Source organism: Bufo bufo, chromosome 2, assembly GCF_905171765.1.
Source record: "Bufo bufo chromosome 2, aBufBuf1.1, whole genome shotgun sequence".
Taxonomy (NCBI): Eukaryota; Metazoa; Chordata; class Amphibia; order Anura; family Bufonidae; genus Bufo; species Bufo bufo.
In genome coordinates this window covers 347525449-347549338 of record NC_053390.1, presented here as the reverse complement: position 1 = coordinate 347549338, position 23890 = coordinate 347525449, and the positions used below count along the sequence as shown (strand labels likewise).

Here is a 23890-nt window from a genome sequence, read left to right as displayed (position 1 = left end):
GGGTGGTAGGCCGAGGAGAAGGAGAGATGAATCTCCAACTGGGAGCAAAAGGCGCGCCAGAACCTGGACACAAACTGACTCCCCCGATCCGACACAATCTCCTTAGGCAAACCGTGCAACCGGAAGACCTCCCTGGCAAAAATCGTGGCCAACTCTTGTGCAGAGGGTAACTTCTTGAGAGGAACACAGTGGCACATTTTGGAAAACCGATCCACAATCATGAGAATGACCGTATGGCCTCGGGATGCAGGGAGGTCCACAATGAAATCCATCCCCAGGTGTGACCATGGGCGCTCCCCAGTGGCTATGGGTTGCAGAAGGCCCAACGGAAGGTGCCGAGGGGACTTACTCTGGGCACAAACGGAGCATGCCGCTACATATGCGGCGATGTCGGAACGTAGGGAAGGCCACCAGAACAGACGTGAAACAGCCCAGGACAGCTGATTCTTTCCAGGATGCCCCGCGGTCTTGGAGTTATGGTAGGTTCGCAACAACCGAGTGCGCAACTCCTCAGGCACAAAACATCTGCCGTTGGGTCTCCCAGAGGGAGCACCAGATTGAGCCGCCAAAATCTGCTCACCCAGGGGAGAGGTCAGGCTGGTGCGAATGGCGGCCAGGATCTGATTCGGAGGTATGACCGAAGTCGGAATCGACTCCTCCCTGGACAGCTCGGAGTACTGCCGTGATAAGGCATCCGCCCTGATGTTCTTGGAACCGGGTAGGTAGGAGACCACGTAATTAAAACGTGACAAGAACAGAGCCCATCTGGCCTGACGTGGTGTCAATCTCTTGGCCTCAGAAAGGTAGGTCAGATTCTTGTGGTCCGTCAGGATGAGAACCGGAACCACCGAACCCTCGAGCAAGTGCCTCCATTCTTTAAGGGCCTGCACGATGGCCAATAACTCCCTGTCACCAATCTGATAGTTGCACTCCGCGGAAGACAGTTTCCGGGAGTAAAACCCACAAGGAAGCAGAGGACCCTCTGGTGTTCTACGCTGAGACAGAAGGGCGCCTACTCCCGTCTCAGACGCGTCCACCTCGAGGACAAAGGGCAACCCAGGGTTGGGATGCGACAGAATCGGAGCCGACACAAAGGCGGACTTTAGGGCCTCAAAAGCTCGGATGGCCTCGAGCGGCCAGACCTGGGAATTACTGCCCTTCCTGGTCAGATCCGTGAGAGGCTTGGCCAGCATGGAAAAGTCCCTAATGAACTTCCGATAATAATTGGCGAAGCCCAAAAAGCGCTGCAGGGAACGAAGACCACTGGGCTGGGGCCACTGTAAGACAGCCGAAACCTTCTCAGGATCCATGGAGAACCCCTCAGCGGAAATGATGTAACCTAAGAAGGTTACCTGGGATCGGTGAAATTCGCATTTCTCAAGCTTACCGAACAGCTTGTTCTCTCGTAACCGTTGCAACACTCGTCTGACATCCAGAATGTGGGCCTCCATGGATTCAGAATATACCAAGATGTCATCCAAATAGACTACCACACACTGCTGCAACAGGTCACGGAAAACATCGTTGATGAATTCCTGAAAGACTGCGGGCGCATTGCACAACCCAAAGGGCATAACCAAGGATTCGTAATGACCGGTCCTGGTGTTAAACGCGGTCTTCCACTCATCGCCCGCCTTGATCCTTACCAGGTTATATGCCGCCCTCAGGTCGAGTTTGGTAAAGACCGTGGCCCCTTTAAGGCGATCGAACAGCTCGGAAATCAAGGGTATCGGGTAAGCGTTCTTGATCGTGATGCGATTGAGACCCCTGTAATCGATGCAAGGCCTCAACTCACCGCCCTTCTTTTTCACAAAGAAAAATCCAGCCCCTGCCGGGGACGAAGATTTGCGAATGTGTCCGCGTGAAAGCGCCTCCCTCACGTACTCCTCCATGGCCTCATTCTCCGCTACCGACAGTGGATAGACTTTGCCACGAGGAGGAACGGCACCAGATTGTAACTCTATGGCACAATCGTATGGGCGGTGCGGAGGTAGGGCAACCGCGCGTACCTTATCGAATACATCCCGGTACTCCTCGTATTCAGGAGGCAACAGAGAGTCCGAGGAAGTACACAGCAACTTGACAGACCCATGGATGCAACTAGCCCCACACTGCGGTGACCACGAGAGGATCTCGACCGATCTCCAATCGAAAGTCGGATTATGCTTCTGGAGCCAGGGGTACCCCAAGACCACCGAGTAGTGTGGAGACGAAATAACCTGGAGGCAGACCGACTCTCTGTGAACGGCACCAATGGCTATCCCCACTGGAAGGGTCTCATGAGTCACGTGTGGCGGCAGAAGGGGTCTGCCGTCTATCGCCTCAAGAGCCAGTGGGGAACCTCGAGCCTGCAGAGGAATGGAATTGGCGGCAGCGAACACACTATCAATGAACAAACCACCAGCACCCGAGTCCACCAACGCCTGGGTCGTCACCGAGCCCCCGACCCAGGAGAGGACAACAGTGATCAGTGGTTTGTCAACACGGGAAACCGGGGACGAGGAGACTCCACCCAAGATCTGCCCCCGACAGGATCTCAGGGTACGAGCGTTTCCCGGACGGTTCGGACATGCCAACCGAAAATGCCCACCGAGACCACAGTACATGCATCGGCCCTCGCGTCTCCGGAGTGCCCTCTCCCCCTCGGACAGGCGAGCAAACCCCAGCTGCATGGGTTCACCCCCAGACAAGTCATCCCCAGGAGGCGTGGGAGGAGAGGGAGGCACGGGTGGGACAGCAAACGTAGGCACCAATCTGTTAGAAGACCTCCGCAGGTTCTCCTTAAAGGAAGGTCTCTCTCTGAGTCTGGTGTCAATCAAAATCAGGAAAGAAATAAGAGACTCGAGCTCAACTGGTAGGTCCTTAGCTGCAACCTCATCCTTCAAGGCATCCGAGAGACCATGAGAGAAAGCAGCGACCAGAGCCTCATTATTCCAGCCCACCTCTGCTGCCAGGGTACGAAACTCAATGGCGTATTCAGCTACGGATCGTGAACCCTGTCTGATGGACATAAGGAGCTTCGCAGCAGAGGCAGCACGAGCCGGCACATCGAATACCTTCCGAAGAGAAGCAACAAAACCGGAAAACTCGGCAACCACCGGATTGTTGTTCTCCCATAAAGGGCTGGCCCAGGCCAAGGCCTTGTCCGAGAGCAGCGAGATCAAGAAGCCCACCTTTGATCTCTCAGTAGGAAAGGCATGTGGCAGCAACTCGAAATAAATGCCCACCTGGTTAAGGAAACCTCGGCACTGAGTTGGCTCTCCCCCAAAGCGCTGTGGAAGAGGGGCAGAACCGGTCATACCCCGAAACACCGCAGGCGCAACAACAGGTGTCGGGGTAGACTCTGGCGCAACAACCGGAGCGGCAGTAGGAGCGAGCCCAGGAGCGACAACCGACCCATCGGCAACGGGAGCGAAATGAGCCGTGCGTTCAAGCAGGGTTTGCAACGCCACAGCGAACCGACCCAACAGGTGATCCTGCTGATCAAGTCTGGCAACCAGCGTGGGTAGCGAGGATGGCCCTGTACCGTCAGAATTCATGGCTTGGTCCTAATGTCACGGAACCATGAACCAGACGTACAACAAGAGATAAGTGAAAATAAGAAGGCTTTATTGAAAATAAAGCTGTAAAGCAAAAGTCCAAACGGATGGTGAAACCGAGCAGAGTCTTTGCGAAGCCAGAGGTCAGGAACCAGAAGGGTAGTCAGACGAAGCCAGGATCAGGAACCAGCAGGGTAGTCAGACGAAGCCAGGATCAGGAACCAGCAGGGTAGTCAGACGAAGCCAGGATCAGGAACCAGCAGGGTAGTCAGACGAAGCCAGGATCAGGAACCAGAAGCAGCAGCAGTCTTAGAAGCATGTGAACACAAGAGGACCAAGCAAGGAACTGAAGCCACAGACCTCCTATATATATGAGCTAGGCATCCAGCTCCTCCCAGGGGAAGGAGGAGCCGCAGGGTGGAAGGCTACAAGAAACCCAGGACCCAAGATGGCCACCAGCACATGTCAAACGAAGGAGAGCAGCAAGCAGGTAAGACCATGACACTACACCCAAAATGACTTAACCAGTGAGCTTGAAGAAGCTTACGAGTTAAGTCAGCCGGAAATCTTTTCAGAATTTCAGGAGCGGGTGGAGGAACAAGTCTCTATAGCTGATGCATGCTCCGATGAGTCAGAGCGTCAACAGCTAAAGGAGCTCTTCACAGAGTTCCAGGACATGTTCGCCAAGGATTCTTATGACTGTGGAGAAACAGACATACATGTTGCAAGGATCCAGACAGATCCAGATGCACCCCCTGTCTTTGTCAAACAATACCGACTTCCGCTGGCGGCTTACGAGTCACTATCGGAAATCGTTAAAAACCTGGAGAGGAGGGGCATTATCCGTCCAATACACAGCTCGTTCAATCATCCGATACTTGGGGTCCTCAAACCCAATGGTCAATTTCGTCTCTGCTCGGACCTAAGACAATTAAACAAACGTGTTTACATGTCCGGATGGCCCGTGCCGTATATTGACCAATGTTTGGCACAAATTCAAGGATCAAAAATCTTCACCGCCCTTGACTGTGCACAAGGATACTGGACGATTAAAATTGACGAGAGGGATCAGTACAAATTGGCCTTCACATTTGGAAAGCAACAATATGCATGGACCCGACTGCCCTTCGGGTACATAAATGCGGGCCATGAATTTGCTGTGTTCATGCATAAGGCAATGCCTGATGCCACTGAACGAGGTACCTTATCCTATGTGGATGACATCCTAATCAAAAGCACAACTTTTGAGGAACACATTGTAGAACTGAGGCATGTACTAACCCAGCTGAGGAAAGCTGGTGTGAAACTTTCTTTTCAGAAGGCTCAATGGTGTCGTGCCAAGGTCAATTTCCTAGGTCACGAAATCACTGCTGATGGAATCATCCCACAGAAGAAGAAGGTGGAAGCAGTGATCAACACCAAGTCACCTACAAATCTCAAGGAGTTGAGATCATTCTTGGGCATGATGAACTATTCACGTAAGTTTATAGATAATTATGCCGAAATTACAAAACCTCTTTTGCAGTTACTGAAGAAAGGAGTAAAATGGGAATGGAGTGAGCGTCATGAGCAAGCTGTGAATGAACTCAAGGCCAAACTTATCCAGGCTCCATGCCTTGCCTATCCAGAAGGGGGAAAACCTTTCTTCGTGGAAACAGGTTTCACTGACAAAAGCGTGAGTGCAGTCCTTTTCCAAAAACAGGAAAACTGGAACAGAATCATTGCCTATGCCAGCAAATCCTTGTCACCAGTAGAGGTAAAATTCAATAGCTGTGAGAAAGCCTTACTGTCAACTGTGTGGGCTTTACAATATTTCAGGAGTTTTATCCAAGGTGAAAGAATCATTGTGGAGACTGCACACCAACCGCTGCAATACTTGCAGAGTGATCGGATAAGGGATGGAAATCTGTCAAATAGCAGGATAACCGCCTGGACGATGTCCTTAATGGGATGGCCGTTGGAGATCAGGTATAAACAAAATAATAAGAACCCAGTTGCTCAAGGATTAGCTGAACTCCATGATTGTACCAATGCGGAACATCAAGGTGAGTCGCAGGAGAATGACTTCCTGGAGGAACAATCATCATCCCCATATAAATCTTACGAAGAGGAGTACTGCAAATCATTACCGTGTGTATATGTAGACGGCTGTTCCTTCCATACCGATGTAGGATCCGAACACACGCTGGTTGCAGGTGTCGGAATCGTGTGGAATAATATGTTCCCAGAGATATCCGTTGGATACAAAATTGGTTCCAAAAGCAGCCAGGTTGCAGAGCTTACTGCTGTGTACAAAGCCATACAAATGGCTATCAAATATGATGTTAAGGAGTTTGTAATCATCACAGATTCTGATTATATTCGTAATAGCTTTGTGGAATATTTCCCCGGATGGAAAAGATCCAACATGATGAGAAGCAACAACAAGCCAGTCAAGCATGGTAAGATGTTTTGTAAGATTGACGAGATGGTTACCACCCACGGTCTTACAGTTTACTGGAAAAAGGTAAAGGGTCATTCAAAGTATCCAGGTATGGATAAAGAAGGGAATGACCTAGCAGATTCCCTCGCCAAACAAGCAGCCATTGACGGAGAAGTCTTTGACGTTGATGACCTCATGGGAACTATGCAAGTGGATGCAACGACAAGAAGTCAGGCCCAAAAGGGAACTGAAGCTAATGTGTTGCAATGGAGCCAAGATTCCCCTAGTGAGGATCTCATTGCAGGCCAAAAGGGGGATCCAGTTATTGGTCTCTTTTATAACCACATTCTGGATCCACAGAATTGTCCCATAAATACAGAAGACTGTGATGGTAAGGAGGAGTTACGGATTTTGATGAAGGGTAAGTCCCAATTCTCATTACAGGATGGATTGCTGATAAGGACCTCAAAGAACGGTATCACGCAATGGGTAGTACCCGCAGCGTATCGAGGTCTGATGCTACAACATGCCCATGATGCACCAACAGCTGGACATCGAGGTGAGACTACGGGACTACGCTTACTGGCCGCATATGTTACAAGACGTGCGAACATATTGTCAAGGATGTCTAATATGCCCTCAATTCCAGCCACAAGGACCCACTCATCGGGCACCACTGATGAAAAGGGGGATGTCCATGCCATGGTCAGACATCCAAATTGATTTCATTGGACCAGTAATCACATCATCAAAAGGCAACAGATACATGTTAACCGTAACTTGTTTGTTCACAAAATGGGTAGAATGTTTGCCGTGCAAAACATGCAGTTCAAGCGTATGTGCATCTCTGCTCATTAACCACATATTCTCCAGGTTTGGTCTTCCCCAACGCATCGAGTCCGATCGTGGAAGTCATTTTACTAGTGAAGTGATGACAAAGATATGGGAAATACTGGGGGTAAAAAGGAAGCTGCATATAGCTTATCGGCCAGCCTCTAGTGGTGGAGTGGAGCGCTACAACCAATCCATCGTGAACGTTCTAAAAAAATTTGTCAATGAATCTGGTAAGGACTGGGATGTCAAACTGCCTTTGGTTCTTATGGCCATCAGGGCCACCCCAAGCGCAGCAACCAAACTTTCTCCCTTCGAGATGATCACAGGAAGGAAGATGGTGTTACCCCAGCATTTATTATACAGGACAACAGATCATAATTTGATAAATGCTACAACATCGCATCAATATGTGGAAAATTTACGCAAGCACTTTCAGCATGCTTTTGCGTTTGCCCAGAAGAATATAGAGAAAGCCGCAGTGAGTGCTAAAACATACTACGATCTGAAAACTACTCAGAAGGAGTATCAAATTTCCGATCAGGTTTATCTCTATAACTTCGCTCGGGATCAAGTGAAGGAGAGAAAATTCCTACCTTCATGGAAAGGACCTTATGTCATTATTGAAAAGTTGTCACCAGTGGTATACAAGATAAAAATCCCTAAGGGGGATGAATTTGTGGAAAAATGGGTGCACATTAATCAATTACGTGTTTGTCATCCTAGCTCACGACTTCGAGAGATAGGAGTCTGAGGAGGAGAGGTAAAGAGATTTTACAGTTCCAGCTAAAGACGGAAATTAGGATTGGTATTGTATGAACAAACGTGTATACTAACCCATTCTCACATGTGTTTCCTCTATAACTAAACATCTCTTAACTAACCTCTAAAACAAGGAACTTGCCCTGTTCAAGAAAAGAACCTATGCCAATCAAAAATATATGATAGCATTAACTCTTTTCTTACAGGATAAAAAGTGAAAGATGCATATACTCATATTTTGTCATACAATATTTTAGGCGCAAGATGCCGACTAAGATCATTGCCATCATCTATGTCATCCTAATCTTGGGGAAAGAATTCCACGCCGAACCGATTGTTGTGCCAGGTCCTTCATCCGGAATCATGCTGCAGGACACCGCGGGATTCATTCTGACGAACAAGAGGATTTTGTCCCAGAAGATTTACATCAGCCTGGATCCACGCGTCTTCATCGAAAAACAATTCAACGTGTCTGAGATCCTGTCACCGGAGATCCAAACCTGGTACCAAACGCATATCGGATATTCCCAAGAACGGATTACGCAAATACTGGAACAAGCGAGAAAGACCTTGACCAGAGAGCAGCTTTCTACGAGTCAAAGACCGAGACGGTTTATTTCTGTCATTGTTGCCGCTATAATCTTTAGCGTAGTGGGCGCTGTCATTGCCACAGGTGTAACCGTTGCCAATTCCATCTCCATTAAAACATTGGAACTGGAGATCGGTTCACTGAAAAGTAACTTACTAAGTATACATGCGGAGATGAAGAATCAAAACAAACATTCATCGAACTTATATCCTGTTTTGCAGGATCTATGGAATGGTTGAGTTTGCGGACCATCCAAAACAGTGCGTTGGATAAGATTATTCAAAAAGACTTTAGGTAAACTATGGCTAAAACACCATAGACAAAGTCTGCGCGCCGTGAGCCATGAAGAAGACATATGAAAAGTTTTTGACATTCCAAATATATTCTCACTTTGTGGAATATTTTGGAATGAAGGGGGATTTGTCATGCATTTTCATAAATGTACAATCTTATCTAAAGATATTATGGTCTAAATAGCAATGCCCATTGCCTTTAAGTGTAATCACAGATTGAACCAGAGTCTGATATTTCTCTATAGGATTGAAACAGGCCGAGATGAGGTTATGCTGAGTTCAATTTGGGAACATGTTTGTGGGGACATAGAGTATATTGTCTTTTAAAATTATAGTGAGCAGATGTAGTATATCCGTTAATACTATAATGGGCCCTACAGACATGTATCTGTGAGAAACAACCATTTGAATAGCAATGTATTATTTTACTTCATTACAAAATCATTAGGGAGGTCTACTTTGTAGAAAGCATTGGGTGTATGAATGTCCCATTCATGTCTTCATAATTATATTCTATATATTCCTGTGTGGTGTATTTAAATTTGCAACATATCTTAACCAATGACATATAATATGTCATCTATGTATAACAGTGTATCGATGTGTGTGTATATATATATATATATATATATATATATATATATAGATATATAATTTAGAATATATATTTTATGCCGTATATATCCCACTGACCATATAGACTTTTAAGGTTTAGAAAAGTATTGGAGTTGCCTTCCTACTAATTGGTTTTCATGAGGAGAGCTAAATATTATTAGCCAGCCATGTAGGCAAGTTAATGAATCCGGATGTTAAGTAAAAGGAACCATTGTCCATTGTCCCTAAGAAGACAGTAGGAGATGGTGACTCCAACATGTCTAGATTAGGGGTAATTAAAATGTCGGGAAGAAACCCTTAATACTGATGTATGTTCAAGAGGTTAATAAGGTCATTATTAGATATTTAGAATTAATGTTGGAATTGTTATGTAGTACAACAGTGCCATCTAGAGGTAAATTGATAATAGTATGGCATTTTCACCAGTGTTCCAAGGGTTAAAATGACATCATTGGTATCTGCATACGAACACACCCATCTTGTCTGATTGGAGATCCCTAATCTAGAAGGGGAGGAATTCTTAGATAACATGGGGTATAAACTATGCATGTAAGAGGTTAGGAGAGATCTAGCTATCTATCCAGCTATCTACACTCTTCAACTGAAACAACTGCAACTAACAATTTACTTCAACAACAAAAAGAAACTTGGATTAATTTTTGTTCACTGGAAGAGTTTTGAGAACTGATTACACCCGAAACCTGTCCATCCTTGACTTGGTAACGTATGTTATATTTTGCTTGTGATATTATTAAGATATTCCTCTCAGCGTATAGTCAAGTGTTTCCATATTGTGGGAACGTATAGTGTTAATCACCTCCCTAATGCTAGTTGTCCTCTTAGCAAAGATGCATATTGCTAATGGGAGATTAGACATTATCTGAGTAGAGGAAAACTCTGGGAAATTATATTTCCATAGTCTGGTTGCTGAGTGGGATATAATATCATATTAATATCATTTATATTTTTGATTGTCATAGGCTGAGACAGAGTCAAGGGACAACATTTATTGTTCTTGTATTAATCTGTATTTTGTCATGTTATAACCTGTTGGTAAACAGAAAATCCTGAGCTTGTCTTGATGTATTAAGTATTGGTCTGTTTGATAAAGAAATTATCATTTATTTCTTATCATATGTTACTTTTAATAATTCTGTGCTGGTGAGAAAGTGATAGTGGATTATACCACCATCTAGTGGTGGTTTATTGGTACTGCGTCAATTTGTCTATCCATTGATCTTATGTCAGTTTTATATTGGAATTTTACTCATTTATAAATAAATTGTTACATATATTTTGCATAATTGATTGCCCCTTTATTTTCATTAATTGCATAAATTAAATTTAGAGTCTCAAGATAAAAGAAAGGCGTTTTATGTCCGCCTAGTGGATTTCCTGACTGATTTCCATTTTTTATTATTTTATTAATTTTTATATTTTCATATAAAATATTTATATTTTATATAAAAGATATACCTTGACACTTGGATGTGGTCTCTCTTTCTCACGCTCCCTCTCCGGCGTGGAACCCTGATTCGCCGCTAACCGTGATCAACATGGTAGGCGCAGAAAAGAACATCGAAAGTTGATAGAGCAGACATCCAATTGGATTGTGAACATCACTGGGACGTGCGACATGGTGGGGCAGTATGTTTGCACACGCCTACATGAACTGACTGATGGTTCTGCCCCCTGCAACTTCTGGGTCTCCAAATTGGGCACATGGCCTGAGCTTGCCCTTTACGCCTTGGAGGTGCTGGCCTGCCCTGCAGCCAGTGTATTGTCTGAACGTGTGTCTAGCACGACTGGAGGGGGTTATCACAGCTTATATTTCCCAATGTTTTGGTGTGTACCCTAATAATTTTTTTTTTATTAAAACCAAAAAGCAGTGTAGGCTACCTCCTCCTCCTCCACCGCCGCTTCCACCTACACCGCCACATCCACCGCCTCCTCAACCTCCTACTCCATATGGACCTCGTCCTCCTAGATCAAGATTAGTATTTTTTTTAACGTATTTTATGTTATTTAAAGTAATTTCCCTATCCACATTTGTTTGCAGAGCACTTGCCATGCTCTTAACCACATTTTTATGCCATTTGCAGCCCTCTAGCCCTTTCCATGACATTTTTACAGCCATTTTAATGCTCAAAAATTTGGGTCCCCATTGACTTCAATGGGGTTCAGGGTCAAGTTCGGGTCCTGAACTCGAACTTTTTTGTGAAGTTCGGCCAAACCCGTCGAACCCGAACATTCAGGTGTCCGCTCAACTCTATTTACATGGTGTGTTCAATAAAAACATGGTAACATCTAATTCTTTGTGTGTTATTAGTTTAAGCAGACTGTGATTGTCTATTTTTGTGACTTAGATGAAGATCAGATCACATTTTATGACCAATTTGTGCCGAAATCCATATCATTCCAAAGGGCTCACATACTTTTTCTTGCAAGTGTATATATATATATATATATATATATATATATATATATATATAAATAAAATATTCACACACATCATGGGAAAATATTCTAAATACAAGCATGTAATATTTAATTTATTTATACAGGAATAACATATTTATGAGCAGACTTTATATGCTCAGATTAAAATGATTGAATTGAAAAAAACTATGATTTTATGTCGTTCACATTACACATCCTTGCCTTTATCACTTTCTGCCAGCTCCAATCTCAAAATGCATGCCCTCATCATCATCTGCCTAGACTACTTCAACAGCTTTTTCTATGGCTTCCCATCTATCTCTTTTGTGCCCTCATCTTCAAATTTGCTACCTGGTTAATCTCCCTCCCATTTCTCCTACACCTTTCCCCTCTGCCAAACCCTGTGCTGGCTCCCCATTGCCCATTAAATGCAGTTCAAAATGTTAAAAACATTCAAAGCCATCAACAATCTGTCCCCTCCATAATCTCTGACATAATCTCCCGATATAGCCTCACACATAATCTCTCATCCTCACAAGACTTCCTTCTTTCTGTTCCTCACATCACTGTCTCTAAGATTTCTTCCATGCATTACCCATACTTTGGAGCGACCCTAACACATCAGATCCTCTACCACCATCAAAGCCATTACAAGTAAACAAAAAAAAAACCTCTTCCAGAAAGTCCTACAACCTACAATAACGATGCTGCCATGAAACGACCATATCAACAGCTTCTAACCTCACTTACTATCACCTTCTCTCTTCCTTTGTACATTGAAAGCCATCGTGGGCAGGGTCTTCTGTTCCTCTGTACCTGCCTATCACTAGGTCCTGCTTATTGTACTGACTTTTGTATTATATTATGTATGTAAACCCTTCATATACACTCACCTAAAGAATTATTAGGAACACCTGTTCTATTTCTCATTAATGCAATTATCTAGTCAACCAATCACATGGCAGTTGCTTCAATGCATTTAGGGGTGTGGTCCTGGTCAAGAAAATCTCCTGAACTCCAAACTGAATGTCAGAATGGGAAAGAAAGGTGATTTAAGCAATTTTGAGCGTGGCATGGTTGTTGGTGCCAGACGGGCCGGTCTGAGTATTTCACAATCTGCTCAGTTACTGGGATTTTTACGCACAACCATTTCTAGGGTTTACAAAGAATGGTGTGAAAAGGGAAAAACATCCAGTATTCGGCAGTCTTGTGGGCAAAAATTCCTTGTGGATGCTAGAGGTCAGAGGAGAATGGGCCGACTGATTCAAGCTGATAGAAGAGCAACGTTGACTGAAATAACCACTCGTTACAACCGAGGTACACAGCAAAGCATTTGTGAGGCCATAACACGCACAACCTTGAGGCGGATGGGCTACAACAGCAGAAGACCCGACCGGGTACCACTTATCTCCACTACAAATAGGAAAAAGAGGCTACAATTTGCACGAGCTCACCAAAATTGGACTGTTGAAGACTGGAAAAATGTTGCCTGGTCTGATGAGTTTCGATTTCTGTTGAGACATTCAAATGGTAGAGTCCGAATTTGGCGTAAACAGAATGAGAACATGTATCCATCCTCTGATGGCTACTTCCAGCAGGATAATGCACCATGTCACAAAGCTCGAATCATTTCAAATTGGTTTCTTGAACATGACAATGAGTTCACTGTACTAAAATGGCCCCACAGTCACCAGATCTCAACCCAATAGAGCATCTTTGGGATGTGGTGGAACGGGAGCTTCATGCCCTGGATGTGCATCCCTCAAATCTCCATCAACTGCAAGATGCTATCCTATCAATATGGGCCAACATTTATAAAGAATGCTATCAGCACCTTGTTGAATCAATGCCACGTAGAATTAAGGAAGTTCTGAAGGCAAAAGGGGGACCAACACCGTATTAGTATGGTGTTCCTAATAATTCTTTAGGTGAGTGTATGTACAGAGCCCTGGAACTAATGGCACTTTAAAATAAATAATCATAATTTATTTAGCAAATTTAGGCGTCTTGGCCTACAATTGCTAACTTGTAAAGAATAGGTAAAGTCTTCCTGTAGTTTAGCACTGGGTAAGTATAACATATAAATATTTCCTTACCTACAATGGCTATATCACTTTCTTATCTGATGTCCACCCAGAACACTGTCTCAGGCTGCATGAGGTTGTCTGCTCTTTGAAACTGTTGGCAGCTTCAAAGCAATTGATCACCGTGTATCAGTCTCATATCTGTCCTCACTGAGATCCTGTAACGTTCAGTTAGAGGGTCATGTGAACAGAATAGATGGGATAGCTCCTGTGGCTAGACGGCGTCCTGACTGCAATGCAAAACACCTGCTGTCTGAACAAGGTATACTTGTTAGAGCTTCTACCCATAAGGTTCTCATATCCACACAAGAACTGAATAAGGTTGATATGGACGGATATTTGAGGTAATTCACTTATCGAATGGACATGTAACACATTTTATGCACTTACACTCAAGACATATTGAAATATTACAGCACTTCACTATTCAACTAAAGGCCACCTCATATTGGGATATGAGGCATAGTTCACATTGAAGCTTTATGTAGCACATTCCTAATCATTTTCAATAATACAAATACTGTCCATTCTCTTTACTGGTCTTTAAAGTTAACAAAGGAAACTTTTTACCCTTTTGACCTTAGCACTGCAATTCTAAGTGATAAACTAAACATTCATGAAATCTTAATGAGATGGGAAATTAGTCTATTCTCATATTTCAACAAGTGACATTACACCACGGCCATCTCATTGGTAGATGCGCCACTACTAGTGCAACACAATTATCCTAAAACAGTTTTTTACATCTTTTTCATAAAAGTACATAGCAGAGAGCACTTTCTGGGAGCAAAGAAGGAATGCCCAGACACCAAAAACTTGTGGCCTCTGAAAATGAAGGTAATGATTGCACAACTTCACTTCACTTATTTCAGTTTACTGCAAATATTTCACTGCATTTCTTCTCCTAATAAGATGATTTTAGCGCTATTTATAATACTATTTATACTAGAGTTAATTATACTACTATTTATACTTTTACTATTCTTTCTTCTGTTTATACTTTATATACTAGTATTAAATATACTATTAGTTATACTAGTATTATTCATGATACTGTTTATACTATGTATACTAGTACTAAATATACTATTATTTATACTAGTATTATTCATAGTACTGTTTATACTATGTATACTAGTACATATACTAGTGCAAATTATACTATTATTTATACTAGTACAATTTATACTACTCTTTATACTATGCATACTAGTGCTAAATATACTTTTATACTATATATTATTTATACTTGTACTGCTTAAACTACTGTGTGTACTATGTATGCTAGTATTAAGTTTACTAATATTTATGCTAGTACTATTTATACTACTATGTATGCAAGTACTATGTAAAAGCTATGGAGATCATTTATTAAGACCGGTGTTTTAGTATTTAAGCTTCTACTATCTATACTACTATCTATGCTGGCACTACGTTTACTACTATTTTTGCTAGGATAAGATATGCTACTATTAGCTTCAGATAAGATATACTACTGATATACATAAGATATACTACTTAGCTTGAGCTAAGCTCCAGAATATAATCTATCTATCTATCTATCTATCTATCTATCTATCTATCTATCTATCTATCTATCTATCTATCTATCTATCATTGTACTAGTACAGTGTAGTGATTCAGTGTATAATGTTTAGCATTTTGTGTTAATATGTTTATGTGTCTTAGTGTGCTTCTCCATATGATAGGTAAGTGGGTGGATAGATAGATAGATAGATAGATAGATAGATAGATAGATAGATAGATAGATAGATAGATAGTATAAATATGTTCGGAAGCTTTGCTCAAGATTCTGATCTCTATTTGCTGAATTCTGTAATTGTACAATAACACTTTAATGCAAAATTATGTACATGTACAGTATTTCATTTGCATGCAAGGTATGTATGAAGTGGGCTCACGAGCTGAGCCCATTCACTACAGCTGACACCACCTTGCAATGACTGAGATTGGAGATAACTCTTATTGCGATCATTTAACCCACCCAATGTCACAGTTAATAGTGACCACAGAATCTGAACTGTTAGACAGAGGGAGAGGGCTCCCTCTCTCAATTGATTGGATACCGCCAGTGAAATTGCAAGGTTCCAATTATTTCCTATGGCAGATTAGGGCCTTGTGAAAACTTTTATGCCTGCCATTGTTAACTGCCTGCTAAGTCTTGACTCAGGCAGGACTTAATAGGAGGACAGCAGAATCCTTGTAGACTACAATAATAAACTATTGCAGTCTATGTTATAAAAATGAAGGGGACTTTCCTAATTTCACTTATAAAAATAAATTTTATATAAATAAATAAATGTTCAAAATACAAAAATATAAAAATATGTATCCTGCTCAGTGAATGCCATAATGGAAAATTGTCAAAATGCTTGCATCAGCATTTTTTGGTCACCTTGCCCCCTTAAAATTCAATAAATAGTGAGCAAAAATTGAATGTACACCAAAATCATACCGTCAAAACCCTCTGCAAAAAACAGCCTCCACCACCAGCCAAGTGCCTTCCTGAATTCAACTGTATCACCATCCTCAGTATGGTGATAGGGCAGTATTTTATGCTGCACTGTGGTATTTGGTTTTGCTGGGCGGTATTTTGTGCTGCACAATGGTATTGCTGGCCCCACCTAATTTTGTTGTTTATTTATTGGCTTGTGTTGGCCCTGCCTACTTGTGTTGCCCCCACCTTCTGTCAATTTGGGCTTTGCTACAACATGGGACCATTTTTTTATTTTATTTTCAAGGGCCACTTTAAGTTCCCAGTCCACCCCTGGATGCCAGCAGACTATATTAACTTATCATTAGGGTCCTTTTGTAGTTTGTATGGCTTTGATACATGCTGTTCTTCTTGACAAATCGGTATTGAAGAAAGATGGAGACTCCAAAACGAGCTTCCATTGCATATGTGAACAGAGCCTTATACATTAAACTGAAATCAGAAATGTTATCAGTAAAACATAAAGCATTACACAAATATTTTCTATAATTGCATGCTACATACAAAGTCTAGGTACTTATGACTTGGGAAATAGACTAAACTATACAGTAACATTACCGAACTATTGCATTCTATATGTATCTTGTGTCATAGGGATGTTATTGTGTTGATATTCTGAGTGAACCAAATATACGCCAATGTCTTAGATACATTTTTCCAGAATAGGTGATAATCTATGTATATACATTTTTCCAGACTATGTGCTAATCTATGTATATGATACTTGGTACTATTTTAGTAACCTAGATTTGATGTCAGGCGTAATATTTAGTCCTTACTGATTTTATTTTGTGTCTACTGTTTAAACCAAGTCTCTTTGATAATGACTCGATTCACAAATGTTAATACGTGTATTTCTTCTTACCCACAGTACAAATTGAGGTGGAAGAAAATGAAGGTAATACCAACTTTCTGCATAATAGAGTAAAATTCCATAAATGTGGTATCTGACAGAGATTTTTTTTTAGTCAAGCACTTGTTTCTCTACAGGTCTACAACATGATCTAAGGTTTCACAAATCATTTGCTGTATATAATGTGGCACCTGTAATGCAAAAAAGTGGAGGAGTTACCCATAGTAACCAGTCAGATTCCAGCTCATATTATCTAGCTATCTTTGTAAAATAAATGCAACAACCTGATTGTTTGTCAAAGGGAGCTCCTTCACTTTTCCCTTACACTAAATATAATACTTTTCACGTAGAATATTTAACTTTTAGTTCAACATATGTATAAAAACAGAACATTCTCAAATGACAACTAAATACACTTTGCAAATAGTTATAAAACATATTTACAATATTTGGTCCTATGCAGATGTATGTGCAGTGCCCCAGACTTGGGAGCATCTGCAAAGTTTGGGTTTTTTAAATAATGTATGCAATGTTTTTTGACATGCTATGCACTGTTACAACAGCATATAGCATATGAGTGGCAATGTAAATGGAGCTAACCACAAAACCTCGCCACCCCCCTCCTTAGTAGGAGTGGGCTGGTCCAACTTCCTGTCAGAAGGGAGAGTTGGGCTGAGTTCACACTTAAGTTATTTGATCAGTTATTTCCACCAGTTATTGTGAGCCGAGACCCGTAGTGAAGACTACTCGGAGATAAGGTATAAGGGAAAGAGTTGCACCTATTCTGGGTTCTTGACTCTTTGGCTTTCAATAACTGATGGAAATAACTGACCAAATAACTGGAGTTTGGACTTGGCCTTAGTTTGGCGAGCCTGGAGTGAGGGAGCAAGAACCTTAGGGACTAGAGATCCAGCTTATCTGTGAGGGCCACTACTCTGGGGAGACTGCAGGGTCCCAGGCCACAGACGTTCGGCAAGCTGAAGGGTTTACAGTCATGATACATAAACCGAACCGAAGAGTCATTGCAACCCAAAGTATGAAAATGCACAAAATTAATCACACCAACAAAGAAATGCAGTCAGTCCCGAGATTAATTAAATATGTAAATAATATTTGTTATATGGTTAAGCAATGTATATTTATTACCTCCATGTGTAATAGTAGTATAATGGCATTGAACTATTTTATAGATGTATCTCTACAAATATATTCATTGTATACAGCACATGCTGATACCAAAGGTAAATAATTAGAGACACATAAAGAACAGTTGAATCAACCGACCTATCCATTGCATAAAGGCATCTCAGGACACCTCAGGGGTTTTCAGCTCTCCCGAGGTGTCTTTATACTATGGGTGTAACTACAACTGCTCCTTCCCATGCAAGTGAATGAGATGGACGAGCGGTAATAACACTGCTCACTGCTGCAATATCAACAGACAGCAGGTAAGCAGTGAACAGAACCCAGTGCTCACAGGAGCACTGCTTTCACTTCAAACAGCTGATGGCCATGGTAACGGGAGTCTGACAGACCCCCGCCAATCTCATATTGATGACCTATCCTGAGGATAGGCCATCAATATTGGTAACCGGACAACCTCTTATCAACCGAAACATTTTAAAAAGTCTAAAAAATTGCCTCAAGCTTACTCAAGTAAAGGAGAGGCATAGAAAGTAGAATAATATCTGAAGATGGAGGTACTGAATTAAAAGGGTATATTTATATGTACTATTTTTTTAAGTTTGGGCAAGAACTTGACATAGAAGATTAACTATTTGCTGAAACAATTTGGTCATATTAGGCGGAGCTTTTAGAATTACAGTTTAACATAATAATCTTTATGCTTCCACTATAAAACCTATGGAACTGCCGAAATATGATTCATAACAGACTCCCAGTCAGTGGCAGAGCTGAAAGCTGCTGGGTGTCAATTCAAAAGTTGAACTGGGCCCCTCCAACTTTCCATGTGTGTCTTCCTATATCACAGAGGGGACTTTGGGCCACCTCGGGCACCAGGGCAAGAGTGCGACTGCACTTTGCATTCCCTAAATTCCCAGATCTTTGGGTATTTACAAAACAAATCTCATAAAATGGAAAATGTCTTAACAGCAATGGTTTATATTGCCAAAATTATACTGTATAGCATATCTTGTGTTTTATATATATATATATATATATATATATATATATATACAAGTAAATAATACATGTACAAATAGCTTCCCTCCAAAGGATATAAGCATAACTTGCATGCCTTTCAATCTTCACATGCTTGTTAATTTTGTTAAAATTGTTGCTTTTTGGTGAAGGAGAAAAGGAAGATTCTGAAGAAGAGGAAAATCAACCTCCGAAACGTAGAGAGAAAAATTGGAGAGTACCGAATATGAAGCCTTGGTTAGCAGAATCTGATGATGAGAACCAAGCTCCCACCAATGAGGAGCCAAATGAAGAGAATGGAGAAAACAGTCCTAAAGGAAGAAGAGGGAGAAAAGCAAGGAAAGGAGGGGCAGCTAACCTCAAAGCAAGGGAAAATGCAAAGAAGAAGGACAAAAAGAAAATCGATGCTGATGAGTAATTGCAACATAATTCTACCTTGTAATATACAGTATTATGCATATAATACAGTCTGCAGTATACAGTGTATTATATTCCAATTATGACTCACTGATGGATAATTTGGCTTCAGAATAAAAGAATAACAATTATGATATTGATCATACTAATTTTAAGAGTATACGTTTTTTCTGATCGATAAACTTTGTGACAGAAATAAACAGGCTATGATATTCTCATGTTAACATTTCAAATATTACCTATCCAATAGATGACTGATACATGCAGAAACTGTGAGGTTCCGGGCACTAGATACCCTAACCATTGTCAGAACAGATTACCTATTTTTGCCTGCTGTTTTTGTCAGTGCCATAGACTTTGAATGGAGTAGACTTTGCTTGCTGGACTGCTGCTCTATTCAAAATCCTTTTAGCTGCGGTCTAGCGGTTGGGGTAACAGGGTACAGTATCCCACATTTTGGTAATTGGTGGCGGTCATAGTGATCCCCCCACCTATCTAGCATTCATCACCCATCCAGGTGATAACTGTGTCGAACCAGAATACCGCTTTAATGGCTTGCACTGCTTTTTCCATCCCTCCCATTAATTTTTATGGAGACTGCTTGTGCTGGCATGGTCAGCTGTCCAGCAGATAATTTGTATAACAACAACTTTTGTGACATTTTTATAGATAATATTTAAAGGGCATCTGTCTGCAGATTTGTACCTATGACACTGGCTGGCCTGTTACATGTGCACTTGGCAGCTGAAGACATCTGTGTTGGGCCCATGTTCATATGTGCCTTCATTGCTGAGAAAAATGCTGTTTTCATATATTTAAATGAACCTCTAGGAGCAATGGGGGAGTTACCGTTACACCTAGAGGCTCTGCACTCTCTACAAATGCAGTGCCCTCTGCCTTTTGATTGACAGGGCCAGGTGTGATCACATTTTCACTGCCCGGTTCCGTCAATCAAAGTGCAGAGGGCGCTGCAGGCGCAAAGAGTGGAGCCTTTAAGTGTAACAGAAACGCCCACGTTGCTCCTAGAGGCTCATTTGAATATATTAAAACTTCATTTTTCAAAGCAATGCGGACACATATGGAACCAACACAGATGCCTTCAGCTGCCAAGCACACATGCAACAGGTCATCCAGTTTCATAGGTACAAATGTGCTGACAGATGTCCTTTAAGATGTTGTTATTTATAAAGAATTCATTATTTGCTATTGTTATGTAGGTCTGATGAAGATGAAGATGCAATAACAGAAGAGGAACTGGATAAGCTAAAAGAAGCTGTGGAAGAAAAAAAGAAATTGATTGCTACTATAAGAAACAAACCTTGGAAGATGAAGCAAAAGCTAGAAGTCCTAAAGTAAGAACTGTTCTAACTTCTAACATTTAATCAATGGTCTCACTTCATTGCTCTTCAAATAAGCCATACTGCCAGATCTCATCTGAGGTCACTAAGGCCGATGCTGGGCCAATAGCAAGCACCGATGATATATAAGTCGATCGGCATTCATTTAAACCGACTTTTACATGGCTCAATGCAAAGTGAATAAGAGACATGTGGCAGGTATTACAATTGTTTGTCCCCTATTTACTTTGCATATTGTCGGCAGCACATTTCCTGTTTGCACAGGATGATGTGCTGCCACAAGCGTCCATTTTAGGTGTCACTCAGCAAATAAGTGCTTTGCTCATTTATCAGGTGATTGGCGGCATGCTTTACACAGGGCAATAGTCCTGACAATCAGCCTAATCCTGGGCCAGTGTAAAGGGCCCTTAGGTGAACAGTAATCTTGACCATTAAAGATGTGATCAGGGATTAGCGATGAGTCATAGATTGAGATTTTTGGAGTCAAGATGCTGCAGGTTATGACAGCAACAGCTGTGATTTTTTAATTTTTTATTTTGTTTACTGTCATTTTTTTAATATATTTTTTTTGTTGTGTAGAGACAGTGGTGTTAACAGGTTGCAGAGCTAGGACGAGAATGCTCGACCTAACTGACCGGTACTGAACGCCTTAGGATGAGCATTCTCGTCTTAGGGTTAACCGGCTGTTTCATAGATGATGTTTTGATTTTATGGGATGGCACAATGGCACTTTTTCACAAAAAAGTGCTAAACAATAATGATATAGGCATGAAATTCACTTCAGAGATACATCAACACACCTTAATGTTCCATGACCTTAGAATCTCCATTGATTCTGGTGGCCGCATCAACACTGAAGTATATCGTAAACCTACATCTACAAATAACCTCCTACATTGGCAGAGTCATCATCCTCTACCTCTGAGAAGAGGAATACCCACTGGGCAGTATATAAGGGCTCGGATGACTCTGCGTTCTTCAGGGAATGTGATACCCTATTTAAAAGGTTCCACCAAAGGGGGCACCCCAAAAAGACCTTACACAAAGCTTTTTTTAGAGCTAAGAGCACTGACCATTCTGACCTTCTAAGTCAAAAAGAGAAAAATGTTACCTCTGCCACCATTAGGTGCATTGGCACCTTTGATGTACGGCATCGCAGAGACTTTCAAGTTCTGCAAAAGCACTGGCATAACTTACGAGCTGATAATGATCTTAGGGAAGTGCTACTGACCAAACCCAGTATCACGTATCGTAGAGGGAAAAACCTCAAAGACCATCTAGTGCAGAGTTTTTACAGAAAAGACCCCCCAAAAACGATGTGGTTGAGATCTAATGTGGTGGGTAGTCACCCATGTGGGAGATGTAGCTTCTGTCCATATATCAAAAAGATCTAAGATTTCATTAACCCTGTGGATGATAAAAAATATGAGATCAGACAATTTATCAATTGCCAAACTACTGGTATAGTGTATGTGGCCCAGTGCCCCTGTTTAAGGCCTCTTTCAGACGGGCGTTTTGGGAAAAGGTGCGGGTGCGTTACGGGAACACCCGTGATTTTTCTGCGCGAGTGCAAAACATTGTAATGCGTTTTGCACTCGCGTGAGAAAGATCACGCATGTTTGGTACCCAAACCCGAACTTCTTCACAGAAGTTCGGGCTTGGGATCGGTGTTCTGTAGATTGCATTATTTTCCCTTATAACATGGTTATAAGGGAAAATAATAGCATTCTGAATACAGAATGCATAGTAAAATAGCGCTGGAGGGGTTAAAAATAAAAAATTTAACTCACCTTAATCCACTTGATAGCGCAGCCCGGCATCTCCTTCTGTCTCCTTTGCTGAACAGGACCTGTGGTGATGTCACTCCGGTCATCACATGATCCATCACCATGGTAAAAGATCATCTGATGGATCATGTGATGACCGGAGTGACGTCACCACAGGTCCTGTTCAGCAAAGGAGACAGAAGGAGATGCCGGGCTGCGCGATCAAGTGGACTAAGGTGAGTTCAATTATTTTATTTTTTTAAATTAACCCCTCCAGCGCTATTTTACTATGCATTCTGTATTCAGAATGCTATTATTTTCCCTTATAACCATAAGGGAAAATAATAATGATCGGGTCTCCATCCCGATCGTCTCCTAGCAACCGTGCGTGAAAATCGCACCGCATCCGCACTTGCTTGCGGATGCTTGCGATTTTCACGCAACCCCATTCACTTTTATGGGGCCTGCGTTGCGTGAAAAATGCAGAATATAGAGCATGCTGCGATTTTCACACAACGCACAAGTGATGCGTGACCGCTCATGTGAACAGCCCCATAGAAATTAATGGGTCGGTATTCAGTGCGGGTGCAATGCGTTCAACTCGCCCGTGTGAAAGGGGCCTAAAACTGTATGTTAGCAAGACATCACAAGAATTCCGACAGCGGATCTGCCAACACATAAGTATCAATACTAAAGCAGATACTACAATATCCAGGCATGTTAGAACTCTCCATGGGGGAGACCCCAACTGTCTAAAATTTTGGGGCTTATGCAAAAGGACACTAGGTGTACGTAGGGGTGATCTGGATAGACTTCTCCTTCAATAGGAAACTAGGTGGATTTACCACCTTGACATCCTCAGCCCAAAAGGCCTGAATGAAGGCTTTACGTTTTCTTCTTTTTTAGAATAGTTTTCTGCATATTTTATCTAATTTAACAAGAAGCATTCTTGTCATCCATAATTAGACGCTGCTAAAATTAATTTAATCTGACTGTCTACAGCATTCCAGGTACAGGAAGAATGTTCTTCTATGATTTTGTCAGGTTGAAAACTTTATGTCTGGTTATATATACCAGCCTCTGAACCTTTTACTATATAGTAATATTAGGGACAATATCCCCTGCAGACAGGGGTATTATAGGGAATGTCTTCCCCATATCTTATATGTACATGGTATGAAGTCCCAAGAATAACCTGCCAGTTAGGTTAGAGGGTGGGTGGTCTAGAGCAGCAGTATACCTGAGAT

At 42.0% G+C, this 23890-nt stretch overlaps 1 protein-coding gene across 1 annotated transcript in view; it reads left to right on the top strand.

Moving 5' to 3' along the window:
• LOC120990867 (transmembrane channel-like protein 1) overlaps nt 1-23890 on the top strand; it is a 90554-nt gene that overhangs the window by 1554 nt on the left and 65110 nt on the right. The window contains exons 2-5 of the mRNA XM_040419750.1: nt 6406-6520; nt 16961-16987; nt 19255-19516; nt 20737-20871. Coding sequence (XP_040275684.1) covers nt 6406-6520; nt 16961-16987; nt 19255-19516; nt 20737-20871 — 539 coding nt within the window. The remainder of the gene's footprint in view (nt 1-6405; nt 6521-16960; nt 16988-19254; nt 19517-20736; nt 20872-23890) is intronic.